Source organism: Myxocyprinus asiaticus, chromosome 12 (genome assembly GCF_019703515.2).
Source record: "Myxocyprinus asiaticus isolate MX2 ecotype Aquarium Trade chromosome 12, UBuf_Myxa_2, whole genome shotgun sequence".
NCBI classification, from domain to species: domain Eukaryota; kingdom Metazoa; phylum Chordata; class Actinopteri; order Cypriniformes; family Catostomidae; genus Myxocyprinus; species Myxocyprinus asiaticus.
In genome coordinates, this window is record NC_059355.1 from 4975534 (window position 1) to 4990503 (window position 14970).

Sequence of the window (14970 nt, forward strand, 5' to 3'; positions counted from 1 at the left end):
CTGACTTTTTTTGTTGTTGTTTTACCGATTATATTCAGGCACTGTTAATGGTGCCAAGAAAGAAGAAACTCCTCTTATTTGCAGTTGGATACTAAATTGGCTTTGGGGTGTATGTACACGTCTGACCAAAGAGGGCGCTCTTCTGGACTCATGACATGTTTACAGACGTCTGAAACTTTGCTGAGTTGGAAACAAGTTGCAAGGACATCGATCGAAGAGAGTTTAAAAAGGTACGACAACACAAAACTATAGACAGGTTAATGTCTAATGACACCGATTGCTCATATTCGTAAGTTCTCCGTCATATGACTTAATAGTTACTTTATACTGCGAATGAAATGTACTGATTTATTGAAGTTTGAAAAATAATAGTTTTGTTGGTTTAATATCGCTTTTTAAAAGTGAAACATTTAATCAACTGCTTTATTTATTTTAAGTGTCAAACGAGGCTCACTTGCAACCCTGCATGGTCACACTTTTTGTTGTAAAATCTATATCGGTGGATTTATTCATTTTCACTTGTATTTTCCTATGAAAAAAATGGAAACAATCACAGTTGTGTAGTCTGTATTCCCCTGCTCTTCTGTTAAGATCACACAATGACACATTTGTGATTGTGCAATGGTGCTTTTGTTACATTGTCCTGCAAAAAATGTCCTTGTCCTGTCACAGTTTCTGGAAATGTAGAAATTCAATAATTAGTCAACTTAGGTGAGTGAGAAATGAATGAGCGAGAGGGACAGTGGCGGTTCTAGAGGGGGGCCCCGGGACAACACTCCTCTCGCAATTTAAATTAGTTATAAAACTGCCCTTACACATTTCCTCAAACTTGCAGATACTCTGTACATAACATAATTCTCATTAATTTAGTGAACTAAATCTTCTTTATTTATGATAGGCTATCAAATGGTAACTCTTTTCAATAACTTTAAAGGGATAGTTCACCCAAAAATGAAAATTCTCTCATCATTTACTCACCCTCATGCCATACAAGATGTGTATGACTTAATTTCTTCTGCAGAACACAAACGAATATTTTTAAGAGAATATTTCAGCTCTGCAGGTCCATACAATGCAAGTGAATTGTGGGCAGAACTTTGAAGCTCCAAAAAGCACATAAAAGTTATCCATACGACTCCAATGGTTAAATCCATGTCATCAGAAATGATATGATAAGCGTGGGTGGGAAACAGATCAAGATTTAAGTCCTTTTTTTACTTTTTTAAATCTCCACCTTTGACCAGCCCCAACAAGTAAAAAAAACTAAAAGAAGTAGATGGTGAAAGTGGAGATTTATAGTAAAAACTGACTTAAATATTGATCTGTTTTTTACCTGCACTTATCATATCACTTCTTAAGACATGGATTTAACCACTGAAGTCGTATGGATTACTTTTGTGCTGCCTTTATGTGCTTTTTGGGCCTTCATGCAGTTGCATTGGATGGACCAACAGAACTGAGATATTCTCCTAAAAATCTTTTTTTGAGTTCAGCAGAAGAAAGAAAGTCATACGCATCTGGGATGGCATGAAGGTGAGTAAATGATGAGAGAATTTTCATTTTTGGGTGAACTATTCCTTTAATAAGTAATTAACAAACATAATAAAGCCTAATGCTTAACAAATCCAGTAGTTCATGTAAATTTGCATATGAATCTGAAATATGTGACTCAAACTGTCATGACGTTCATAACTTTTGAAAAGTATTTTAACTAATGATCTGACTGCTACGCATTACACAGTGTTATTAATTAAATTTATTTTTATATTTTGTTGCCGACCACATAAATAATGCATCTTGTATAACATTATGCACTTATATTTGTGCATCTTAAAAACGTTGGATATTTGGAGTGCATGTTAAAATAAGTTTCTAAAAAGCCGTGTTCTAAATAGCTAAAATAAGTCTGGTTTAGTTGGTTTACTCTGGTGCATACATTTTACAGCACACAAGCTGCTTCTGTTCTTTATTTGAACTTTATCTCCCTTGAACTTCACTTATCTAAGTAGTATCTATGATTCTGCTTAGAATGGATTCTGCTTGGAAGTAAAGTCTATTTCAAGACATAACACAATAACATGAACTTTAATTGTGTACTTCAGGTCATGTCATCCATAAAGATCGAGTGTGTAATCAAAGAAAAGAATAAGGTTGGAGAGAGTCCAGTCTGGGAGGAGAAGGACTCCTCTTTGGTATATGTTGATATTTCGGGTCAAAGGGTCAGCCGGTGGAACTCTCTGACCAGTCAAATAGAGAGTATTGCTACAGGTAAACTGATAAGACATCAGTAAGTGTAATATGGTTTGTATGTGGCATTTACTGTAATGCTGAGGAATTCAAATACAGTATGTTGTCTTTTCACAGAGAAACCTGTGGGTTCTGTGGTTCCACGCCAGTCAGGTGGTTACGTCATTGCAGAGGGAACTCGATTTGCATTTGCTGACTGGGGAAAGCGTTCTATTACAACTGTCGCTCATCTGGACAAGGAAAAAAGCAACACCCGCTTCAATGATGGAAAAGTCGATCCAGCCGGCAGGTTTTTCGCAGGTATGAAAGAGGCAGAAGTCTTAAGTCTTCCGTGGTGTTTCATGAACAGTTTCATACATGCAGTAGTGGGGTTCAAATGTCTGAGCACACATGTTTAACTGCTTTTATTTAGCTTTTCTATTTTATTTAAAAGGATAGTTCACCCAAAAAATTAAAATTCTCTCTTTATTTCCTCACCCTCATGCCAACCTAGATGTATATGACTTTCTTCTGCAGAACACAAGCCAAATTTTTTAGAAGAATATCTCAGCTCTGGTGGTCCACACAATGCAATGTTGATGGCCAGAACTTTGAAGCTCCAAAAAGTACATAAAGGCAGCATAAAAGTAATCCATACGACTCCAGTGGTTAAATCAATGTCGTCTTAAGCGATATAATAAGTGTGGGTGAGAAACAGAACAATATTTAAATCCTTTTTTACTATAAATTCTCCTCCCTGCCCAATAGATGGCGATATGCATGACGAATGCAAATCACCAGAAACAAGTGAAAGCGAAAGTGGAGATTTATAGTAAAAAATGATTTAAATATGGATCTGTTTCTCACCCACCCCTATCATATCGATTCTGAAGTTATGGATTTAACAACTGGAGTCGTAAGGATTACTTTTATGTGCTTTTTGGAGCTTCAAAGTTCTGTCCATCATTCACTTGCATTGAATTGACCTACAAATCTGAGATATTCTTTTAAAAATCTTTGTTTGTGTAATGCAGAAGAAATAAAGTCATACACATCTGGGATGGCATGAGGGTGATTAAATTATATGAGTGAGTTTATTTTTTATATTGAACTATCCCTTTAAAAAATATATATATATTATGAGCATAACAATTTGAGTGAATTTTATTATTTATAGCATGTTGAAATAGGTCCAAAATAACTATTTTATTTTGGATTGTCACATTCCCACCTCTCCCCTGCTGTGTCCAGGTACCATGGGTATGGAACTGCGGCCTGCAGTTGTGGAGAGGAAACTGGGGTCTTTGTACACCCTCCATCCTGACCACTCTGTTGTCCAGCATTTTGACCAAGTGGACATCTCCAATGGTTTGGACTGGTCACTGGATCACAGAGTCTTCTACTACATAGACAGCCTGGCATTCATGGTGGAAGCCTTTGATTATGACATCCAGACTGGAGGGCTATGTGAGTTTGAATTAGCATTGTTAGGTGGTCCTGATGTAAAACTGGTTTGCATGTTTTCTCTAAATGTATGCATGTGTGTGGTTGCTTAAGCTAACCGCAGAGTGGTTTACAAGATGGAGAAGGATGAAGGCATACCAGATGGTATGTGTATAGACTCAGAGGGCAAACTGTGGGTCGCCTGCTACAATGGAGGAAGAGTGCTGCGCATTGACCCACAAGCAGGTGTGTCATATTTATGCACATTAGCGTAATATTTATCACAGGCAAGGAGATTTACAATTGATGCCAAACATCAAGCACTCCAATGACAAGAAATCATTGCACAAAGGACTAGACGTAGACCAATATATCGGTTTTACCGATTAATCGGTGCCGATAGTTGCTGTTTGGAACTATCGGTTATCTGCAAAAAATCTGTGCCGATAGATGCAGATAGTTTTTTATTATTATTATTCCTCCGTGTTCCTCTGTGTTCGGCGCTGGAGGATTCTACATTTAGAATGGCTTAGTTCTACAGTGTAACAGCGGCCTCTAGAGGTGAAATAAAAACAATCACTGACACTTCGTGGGGATTTGCTGTATGTAAATCTGTCATCATTGACCATATTCATACATATTTTTATACTCAAGTCAATCCATATTTTCATTTTTTTTAATTAGATAATCAAGTGTTCCATATTGAAGCGAGGGCATGCAAAGAAAAATGTGATTATATGGAACCGTGCCCCAGCAGCACATACATCATGTCTCCTACTTTACTGTATATCTTGTGAGTAATAATAAAAAACCTCACCTGTTGTAATATATATATATATATATATATATATATATATATACTGTATATACAGTAAATAAACACCTACACACACAAACACATATATACACTTACCGACCACTTTATTAGGCACACCTAATTATTCATGCGATTAGCTAATCAGCCAGTCGTGTGGCAGCAGTGCAGTGCTTAAAATTAAACAGATACGGGTCAGGAGCTTCAGTCAATGTTCACTTCAAACATCAGAATGGGGAAAAAATGTGATCTTCATGATTTCGACCGTGGCATGATTGTTGGTGCCAGACGGGCTGGTTTGAGTATTTTTTTCACTGCTGATCTCCTGCAGTGGGCACAGGCTCACCAAAACTGGACAGTTAAAGACAATAGCCTTGTCTGATGAATCTCGATTTCTGCAAGTTACACAGATGGTAGGCCCACTGCAGCCTCAGTGGAACCCAACGTGGTCTTCTGCTGTTGTAGCCCATCCGCCTCACGGTCCGACGTGTTGTCCATTCTGAGATGATATTCTGCTCACTACAATTGTACAGAGTGGTTATCTGAGTTACCGTAGCCTTTCTGTCAGCTCGAACCAATCTGGCCATTCTCCATTGAGCTCTCCCATCAACAAGACGTTTCTGTCCACAGAACTGCCACTCACTGGATGTTTTTTTGTTTTTGGTACCATTCGGAGTAAATTCTAGAGACTGTTGTGTGTGAAAATCCCAGGAGATCAGCAGTTACAGAAATACTCAAACCAGCCCATCTGGCACCAACAATCATGCCACAGTCCAAATCACTGAGATCACATTTTTTCCCCATTCTGATGGTTGATGTGAACATTAACTGAAGCTCCTGACCCGTATCTGCATGATTTTATGCACTGCTGCCATATGATTGGCTGATTAGATAATCGCATGAAAATGTAAGTGTACAGGTGAAACTATTAAAGTGGTTGGTGTGTATATATATATATATATATATATATATATATATATAATCCTGTATTGGGTGAATACATAGGCTTTAAAATGCTTAATTTGGTAATACTTGAAAAAAAGACTGATCCAAGTCTTTGTCATTTTAAAATAAGAGTCCCTGGTGAATTTCTGTTTATATTTAAAAGTCCTACGTTTATGCATTAAATCGTAATTCTGTTTATTATTGGGATTTTGGTTGCACAGTGAACTAAAAATCTACTATCGGTCAACCTCTACAAGAGACCACAGTATAAGAAGTGATACACAGTACAGACCTGCTTTACACCATCAAGAGTTTGCAAATGACTGAACAGACAATGGGATACATAGTCTGGGTTTGTCTAATATTTTAGTCGAAACTAAAATAATGTATAGGTCTACCAGTTTACACAATTCTGTACGTAAATGTTTGGTATGCATATACACAAACACTCTCTTTGAAAGGTGCTTGTGCCTTGTGGTAATAATGAACTTCTCTCAGGAACACGGCTACAAACCGTAAAACTACCAGTTGAGAAAACCACATCATGCTGTTTTGGTGGGAAGGACTACAGTGATCTCTACATCACCACAGCGTATAAAGGCATGGATGAAGATTCACTGGCCAAACAGCCTGAGGCCGGCTGCATATTTAAGGTAGATATCATATTTCATATCATGGGTCAAAGTAGCATGTGTGAAATTGGCTTAACATGTCATTTTATTTTTTGACAAGTAATATCTGCTTTATTCTCGGCCCAGGTTTCCGGTTTAGGGGTCAAGGGCATTCCACCATACTCTTTTACTGGATGAAAACCAAGGAAACAGTGATGTCCGTTAAAGCATCACATTCATTTTGCTGTCACAATGTTGTAATCATGCAGTCAGTAATATAACTCCTAATGATACAGGAAAATCTGACCTAATTTTTGATGATTTCCAGGATTATATACCTTGGGAACTATTTGTTTAATATTAAACTGGATGAAATAGATCATTTTATTGGTAAATGATAAGGCTGCTGTTGGTGTTTCTTTACAGAATGAATATAATGAATAAGTGTTCTTTCTTTTGCATGACTAAAATCAAGATGTGAAACAAATTCATTTTTTATTCATTTCTATTCCTGTTTACATTAACTACACTAAGGGTACAATCTGTAACTTTGTGCAAGAATTAAGAAATGATTGCCAGTAATGGATTTGTTCAATAGTGAACACTTGTTTATTAATCATGAACTGAATTTGCTGCTGAAGTTATTGAACAGCCAATCAAGCAGAACCATGATTTTGAAAATGTCATACCTACTAATGATGGTGCTGTAATATCACAGTGATGGTGACTATTGCGATTTTAATTTTCTTTTACTTTAACCCTTTAAAGTCAACATGAAACGCTGTTAGCAGCCCATTTCACTTTCATAATGTGACATTTTTCTGAGTGAAACAATATTTTCAACAAGACAAAATTTGGGCGGGACTTGATTTCATCAATGAGGAATTAATTAGATCATGAAAAGTGAGCGTTATGTTCAAGAAATAAAGTCTTGGAGGAGTGAGATTAAAAAGGTTGCAAAATCAAGTTGTTTCAGAGGCAAAGCAAGTTATTACATTTTGATAAAAGATTACAAGATGAATTGCAACAAAGAAGCATGCACAATAAGACTAGGAATGTACATTAAGAAAGGAAATAGGATCAGTTTTGATTGAATGTTTTTGACTTAAGTAAACCTTCAGGTTTTGGTGCAATGGTTGAATCGATTCATTCATTTTTGTTTTGTGTACTGAGTTTGGGAATCTTACAAAATAAACTTTAAGTTTAGAATTCACTCAAATGATCTTTGGACCTTCTGTGAAGTTTCTAAAAATGCAAATGACAAATAAAAACATTAAGGAACAACTGCAGATAAAGTTGTTTGATGATTTTCATTTCAGTTTAATATTAGCCTTTAAAGTGCCAACAAAGTATTTTGCATGCTCATGCACTGAAGTGTTAATTGCTATCACATTTTTGTTGCAAATTTGTTCTCATTTCTTTCTTCTGAACAACTATAAATGTGGTTGTTTGCAGTTTTCAGCATTTTGCCAATGCTGCAAAATGGCAACATTTACAACAAAAAAAGGGAAGTAAACAGCTGTGTTGGCAAAAACGAAAACTCTTCTCTGAACTGTTTGTGAAGGGTCTAACTTTGCATTCAAGGGTGAATATATACATACTGTATATACTTTCATGTAAGTATTTATAAGTAGCTTTTGAGAAAGTCCTCATTTTCATGTGGGCTCAGTGATACATTGGACTACCATAGATGCCCAGCGAATAATCTTGTATGTATGTGCCCCATAATATCCAGCAGACCACTGATGGTAATATTGGCTCCCCTACCTCAGAAAGGTCACAATAACACATTTGTCAGGGCCTGGGTAGCTCAGCAAGTAAAGACGCTGACTACCACACCTGGAGTCGCAAGTTCGAATCCAGGGCGTGCTGAGTGACTCCAGTCAGGCTTCCTAAGCAATCAATTGTCCCGGTTGCTAAAGTGGGTAGAGTCACATTGGGTTAACCTCCTCGTGGTCGCTATAATGTGGTTCCCGCTCTCGGTGGGGCACGTGGTGAGTTGTGCGGGGATGCCGCGGAGAATAGTGTGAAGCCTCCACACGCACTAGGTCTCCACGGTAACGCACTCAACAAGCCACGTGATAAGATGCGTGGATTGACAGTCTCAGACATGGAGGCAACTGAGATTCGTCCTCCGCCACTGGGATTGATTCAAGTCACTACGCCACCACAAGAACCTAGAGCACATTGGGAATTGGGCATTCCAAATTGGGGAGAAAAGGGGAGAAAATCCAAAAAAAGTAACACATTTGTCTACCTGTAGCTTGACATTTGCTAGCAAGTCAAGCCAATTCCAGCTATGGCAATGCCAAGATCATGGGTTTGAATCAAATGAAATGCGTTTTCTGATACTTTACCAAGTATAACCCTCCTAAGCACCTAAAATGTACAGTCTTGTGGACTGGGGTAGCGACTTGGACCTATGAGGAACTGAAAGGAATCTTAGGAGGGACACTTGACATGACCTAACTGGAGGGTGTTACCTAAAACTACATATAAAGACAATGCTGTGATTTTTAAGCACAAACAGGACACAAATAGGTATGTAACACATAGGTACTTTGTTTGCTTTTACAGCTAAACCACAAAAGAAAGTGCATTATCTGTGATTAATTATAGATTGTGTTTGGAAAAAAAAGATTTTGGCTCTTACAAAAAGCTGTTATAAATTGTATGATTTGTTTCCTTAGGCAAATGTTTCCCTATTGAGAAGGAACCGAAAGATGGATAAAACGGAGCATCTTGCTGACTGGATGTCTAACCTTAATGAGAAGTTCACAAAAATTCCTTTGAGCCGCCTTGCCATTCCAGGTGAGTAATATGAATATTAAAACCTACAGAGTGGGCAGTCTCAATCCATTTTCAAACTGAAACCTTTTGAAAAATGTAACAGTTGTTTAATACTATATTCTGATATGGGCTAATGTGTTAGTACTGGAAACAAGTAATTTAGAAAATGTACATGGTTTTCATCAAACATGAGATATAAAAAAATTATTAGACATTATACTGCTCTATTTTTATTTATTTTTTGGCAAAATACACACGTACCAACATTTTTTTCATGAGGAAATTACAGTATAATTTTTTTTAGATGTTTTAGTTATTAACTACCTTTATTTCTTGCTTAATTCATTTACATTTAAGCCTTTGACAGTCACTATTATCCAAATTGACACAGTGCATTGAAGTTACAGTATACTGTACATTGGGAATCCTGACCATGCCACTGGTAGCATCATCTAAGCAGGGAACCCCATTTCAAACAGCTTTCCAAGGCTCTTTCCTTGTTTTATTTCATAATTAGTATATTCCATAATTTCATAAAAGAAATCAGTGTTGATGCAAATGACCGATAAGATATTATAATTTTGTTCAGTTAGCCCAGAGATACCCAAACCAGGGCAAGTGGGCCAAAGTTGGCCCGTGATGACCTTTGATTTGGCCTGCCATGCCGTATATGACAAGAAGAGGTGGGGGTGCGCCATTGATGGAACTCTTCATTGCATTAATTGATCCGATTGCAGAATAATTCTCTTTGTTATATTATGAAATCATAAAGAAGGGGAGCCAGGGCAACTTTATATTTTAATATAATACAGTTTGATAAAATGCATCGTTAACTTTCGTCCCACGGCCCTCAGTCAAGTTTGATTTTTGGCCCTTCGATGGAAAAAGTTTGGGTACCTCTGAATTAGCCTATAGGTTTTCTCAATCTCAATCTTTCACGCCATCCAATAAACGTACATTATGTTAGGGAACCATGACATACAGAATAAAATAACAAAAACCGTACATGCACAGAATGCTCCATGAGTTGAAGAGACCCAAAATAAACATACTGTACATTTGTTTTGCTCTAGGGAGCCATGATGCTATGGCATACAGCTTAGATATGGACTCTTCTGTGCTGGAACCTAAAAGATTGAAGGCCTTGGATAAAATGTTTAGTGCTTTCTTAAGGCCCATTGTCAAAAAATGGGGCACTGTCCAGGTAAAGCACCTTTTAAAGCTCAGTTATCTCATGATACATGTGTGCTAGTCCATTGTTCATGTTTTCAAATGGTTGTTCAGGAAAAAAACATCTCTGAGCAGCTTGACGGTGGTGTGCGATACTTCGATCTGAGGGTTGCTGGGAAGCCTGACTCCAGTGATTTATTCTTCTACCATGGACTCTACACGACAATGACAGTGAAGGTTGTCCCGTCATTTTTTAATAATTTCAACTAATACTTTTACATAAATTAAATAAAAGTGATTAATAGAAAGTACTGTAATTATTGTAATTGTAATTATGCTTAATAACTTTATAGGAGGGAATGACAGAATTGGATAAATGGCTAGAACAGCATTCCAAGGAGGTGGTGATCCTTACTTTCTCGCATTTCAAAGAAATGACAGCCGATCAACATAATGGCCTGACCAACTTCCTCAAGGAGCACTTTAAAACAAAACTCTGCCCGAAGCCTCAAGTGGTATGTAACCTCTGAATAGCCATAACATCTTGGTGGCAGTTCCCCATTATAAATCCCCATGTAAAGTCCAAGTTCTTACTTTTTATTTTAAAAACCTACTGAGAAAATTGTAGTCAAGAATTGAGGTAAATAATTAATGCACATTAGTCTATGGCAGACATCTTTCAAACAATTGTTGAATCACCATAAAAGAGTCCATAAATAGTATACAGCAATTAACCCTTAAATGCATGGGTTTTTGCCTAACATTATTACAGTTCATATCTTAGGTCTTTAGCGACCCGGAACTTATACCTATCACAAATGGATCTACAAAATTGAGTCTAAATAGACGTAAAACATACAGAATTTCTGTAGTACACCCAAATGTCAATAGCCATATCATACTGTTCATGTGTTGTACTTGCTATAGTTTACTTCCATGTTACTTTTACATCAAATATCAATGCCAAATATAAATCAAGTCAATAACATGTTTAATATGTATGTGGATGCGCATATGGGATACTGATAATTTACCATGATCATCAAACATGATATAGTAGTAAATTGTATGAATATGGCACTCATTTGTCTTGTAATAAACAAAGAAATAGATATCCTGTGATAGTAAACTTTACCTCGTGCGACCTCGCGTCCGCATATGTGGATGTTGTATTTTGGCTTTGCTATACGCAACGCATAATTTAAATGAATTAAAACCAACTAAATACTGTTCACAAGACTCTACACTGTCATTTAAGAGTTAAACTTCTGGTGCACCGTGTCACATGACACAACAGCATGATGTTGATTTCAAGGAAGCGCTGCTAATGGCGCAGCACCAACAAAAATGCCTCTGCTAAGAAACCTTTTTACGTTTTTTGATTGAAACCTGTTTGGTTGTAAAGAGTAGCGTCTGTAGTTTTGTTTGATTGCGGCTTTAAAAAATCCATTCATTTTTAGCGTGTCAGCGCACTGATAAACATGATGTCCACATATGTGGAAATTAGGACCACGTTCCCTCAAAAGTTATAACTAACTAACATGTTAGTTATTTTGAATATTTTTCAACATTAACACATCTGTGGGTCAATTCGCTTCATTTTAGTATAACTTTTGTTTTTGTTTTATTTTGTTATCACTGTACAGTACGGTTCTATTCATTAACATTAGTAAATGCATTCCTATATATTTACTGTGCATTTTCACACTGAGAATAAATGTATTCGTGCAAAAGCTGAAATATTTTGCTTTCAGAGGCTTTATATGGAGTTAGGATGAAGGTGCATTTCTAACTGTTCTGGGACCAGTGCAGACAAACAGCACACTGGCGGTTAAGTCTTTCACTAAATAGGGAGCAAGGGAGCAAGGGTGCATCCTATGGGTTTCTGTGCAGTTAAGTGCATTCACTCCTAATATCCAACCAAAAGTTCAGTTTCAGGCTGCAGATGATGTTTGGACCACTCAACATGTTTGGCAGACATGGGACAATGATAATCAGAACATAGATTCTGAATTTTATAATGCACAATGTTATTTGTACATGGTTGGCAGTGATTTGATGATGCTGGCCATTACTTTTAATATGAAAACTATTAATTCAGCTTTATAGAAAATTAGCTGTAATGTCTATAACATCTCAAAAACATGAATAACCAACACCCCTGGACACATAATAAACTATTTGATGTAGAAAATCTGACTTCTTAAAATGTCACAACTTAGTCCCGCTGTCCACATATGTGGACATCAATTTTTAGGAAAACTATTAGCTCTAGAACAAAATTATTATTTTTCTGCTTGTTTAGTAGGTGCTACTAGTTACAGATCAAAAAGGGAAATGGAAAATACACAGAGCAGTCACGCGGGGATCTCAGGAGGTTAAATAGATATGGAATAATTGTAGAAATATGATATATAAAAGTAGAACTGTACTGTATATTGTGACACTATTACATACACTATATTGCCAAAAGTATTCGCTCATCTGCCTTTAGACGCATATGAACTTAAGTGACATCCCATTCTTAATCCATAGGGTTTAATATGACGTCGGCCCACCCTTTGCAGCTATAACAGCTTCAACTCTTCTGGGAAGGCTTTCCACAAGGTTTAGGAGTGTGTTTATGGGAATTTTTGACCATTCTTCTAGAAGTGCATTTGTGAGGTCAGACACTGATATTGGATGAGAAGGCCTGGCTCACAGTCTTCGCTCTAATTCATCCCAAAGGTGCTCTATCAGGTTGAGGTCAGGACTCTGTGCAGGCCAGTCAAGTTCTTCCACACCAAACTCGCTCATCCATGTCTTTATGGACCTTGCTTTGTGCACTGGTGCGCAGTCATGTTGGAACAGGAAGGGGCCATCCCCAAACTGTTCCCACAAAGTTGGGAGCATGGAATTGTCCAAAATCTCTTGGTATGCTGAAGCATTCAGAGTTCCTTTCACTGGAACTAAGGGGCCAAGCCCAGCTCCTGAAAAACAACCCCACACCATAATCCCCCCTCCACCAAACTTCACAGTTGGCACAATGCAGTCAGACAAGTACCATTCTCCTGGCAACCGCCAAACCCAGACTCGTCCATCAGATTGCCAGATGGAGAAGCGTGATTCGTCACTCCAGAGAACGCGTCTCCACTGCTCTAGAGTCCAGTGGCGGCGTGCTTTACACCACTGCATCCGACGCTTTGCATTGCACTTGGTGATGTATGGCTTGGATGCAGATGCTCGGCCATGGAAACCCATTCCATGAAGCTCTCTACGCACTGTTCTTGAGCTAATCTGAAGGCCACGTGAACTTTGGAGGTCTGTAGCAATTGACTTTGCAGAAAGTTGGCGACCTCTGCGCACTATGCACCTCAGCATCCGCTGTCATTTTACGTGGCCTACCACTTCGTGGCTGAGTTGCTGTCATTCCCAATCGCTTCCACTTTGTTATAATACCACTGACAGTTGACTGTGGAATATTTAGTAGCGAGGAAATTTCACGACTGGACTTGTTGCACAGGTGGCATCCTATCACAGTACCACGCTGGAATTCATTGAGCTCCTGAGAGCGGCCCATTCTTTCACAAATGTTTGTAGAAGCAGTCTGCATGCCTAGGTGCTTAATTTTATACACCTGTGGCCATGGAAGTGATTGGAACACCTGAATTCAATTATTTGGATGGGTGAGCGAATACTTTTGGCAATATAGTGTATCTCAGGTCACTAAAGACCCTATACACTTTTGGTAATTAAACAATTAGAAAAAATATAAATATATATATATATATATATATATATATATATATATATATATATATATATATATATATATATTTATTTTTTTATTTTTTTTTGACAATTCATAAGAGAAAGTTTGAGGAATAATTAAGTATTGGGGGCATAATTCCAAACAATGGATGAGGTAAAGGAGGTGGAATGAGGTCTCGGGTCACTAAAGACCCCATGTATGAATTTAAGGGTTAAAGTGCCATTCCAACACAATACCCTATTTGATAAAATTCTATTTCCCATTTATGTGAAGCCCTCACTAAACGACTGCTGGGGAAATGGTCATCAGATCATCCTTTCTTATGACTACAGTTTTGTCAATGATGAAGCTGTACTGTGGCCTCGAATCGAATACTGGTGGGCTGATAACTCAGACCCCAAGGAAGTCATTTCATACCTCAATACCCAGAAACAAAAGGGTAGGCCAGGTGAGTTAAGATAAACAGTCAGCTCAAAAATAACTTTCATGCAAGTACTTCTTAAAGCATTATCCTTTTTCATTCTCCCTTATAACTTGTCTAATTGGTCTATAGAGGGATTTTTTGTTGCTGGTCTAAATCTGACTTTTGATGGGAAAGACATGGTCCTGTACCTAATGAAGTCTTTGAAGGAGAAGACCATGGCGGCGTACCCTCTGTTGCTGGACTGGGTGAAGGAACAACACCAGGGCCCTGACAAAGAAAGCATTAACATCATTGCTGGAGATTTTGTTGGGGTGAATAGCTTTGCTCAGGATATCATTCAGCTCAACAGAGCAGACAGTGGTTCATGAAGATCCAATGGGTAACCAATGTTGTACTGCTTCTGTTACTATATTTATAATTAGTTATAACCTGGTTATTATCAGGTTATATGGTAGTAACCTGATTCAGACACAAAAAAGATGACTTCCCTCCAGGCTACAATATGTTTTTACTCTTTGATCTAGATGCAGTTCCAGTAAAGAAGGGGAGATTCTGTCAAGAAAAATATATACAAGCATAAAAATGTTTTTGTACTTGTGAGATTTCCAAATTTTGTTCATTCATAGGAAGTCAATAAATGCCAAAAAGTGAAAGTGGAATGAAGGTATGAAATTACTAGGCCATTTGCTGCACTCAGAAACATATTTTAGCCTATCTTTGAGAGTAACTCAATACAATTTATAACAAATATCCATCAAATTGAATAGTGTAATCTTTAACCAAATGAAATGAGAAA

General features: G+C 37.5%; 2 protein-coding genes across 3 annotated transcripts; both read left to right on the forward strand.

The window, feature by feature from the left end:
• The first annotated feature begins 65 nt into the window (after positions 1 to 65).
• On the forward strand, positions 66 to 7252 carry LOC127449166 (regucalcin-like). The gene is made up of 7 exons (XM_051712405.1): positions 66 to 230; positions 2103 to 2268; positions 2365 to 2547; positions 3478 to 3693; positions 3784 to 3915; positions 5927 to 6081; positions 6187 to 7252. Exons 2-7 carry the CDS (start codon positions 2106 to 2108, stop codon positions 6235 to 6237), a joined length of 900 nt encoding a protein of 299 aa, XP_051568365.1. The 5' UTR covers positions 66 to 230; positions 2103 to 2105; the 3' UTR covers positions 6238 to 7252.
• Positions 7253 to 8700: 1448 nt separating this feature from the next.
• On the forward strand, positions 8701 to 14827 carry LOC127449165 (PI-PLC X domain-containing protein 1). Of its 2 annotated transcripts, none has more exons than XM_051712403.1 (7): positions 8701 to 8850; positions 9903 to 10033; positions 10114 to 10236; positions 10353 to 10514; positions 14024 to 14198; positions 14304 to 14553; positions 14699 to 14827. In XM_051712403.1, the coding sequence occupies exons 1-6, from the start codon at positions 8763 to 8765 to the stop codon at positions 14540 to 14542; spliced, it is 918 nt and encodes a 305-aa protein (XP_051568363.1). In that variant the 5' UTR covers positions 8701 to 8762; the 3' UTR covers positions 14543 to 14553; positions 14699 to 14827. The 2 variants fall into 2 exon arrangements, with proteins under 2 accessions (XP_051568363.1, XP_051568364.1); XM_051712404.1 differs by having other exon boundaries at positions 14304 to 14485.
• The last annotated feature ends 143 nt before the right edge of the window (positions 14828 to 14970 follow it).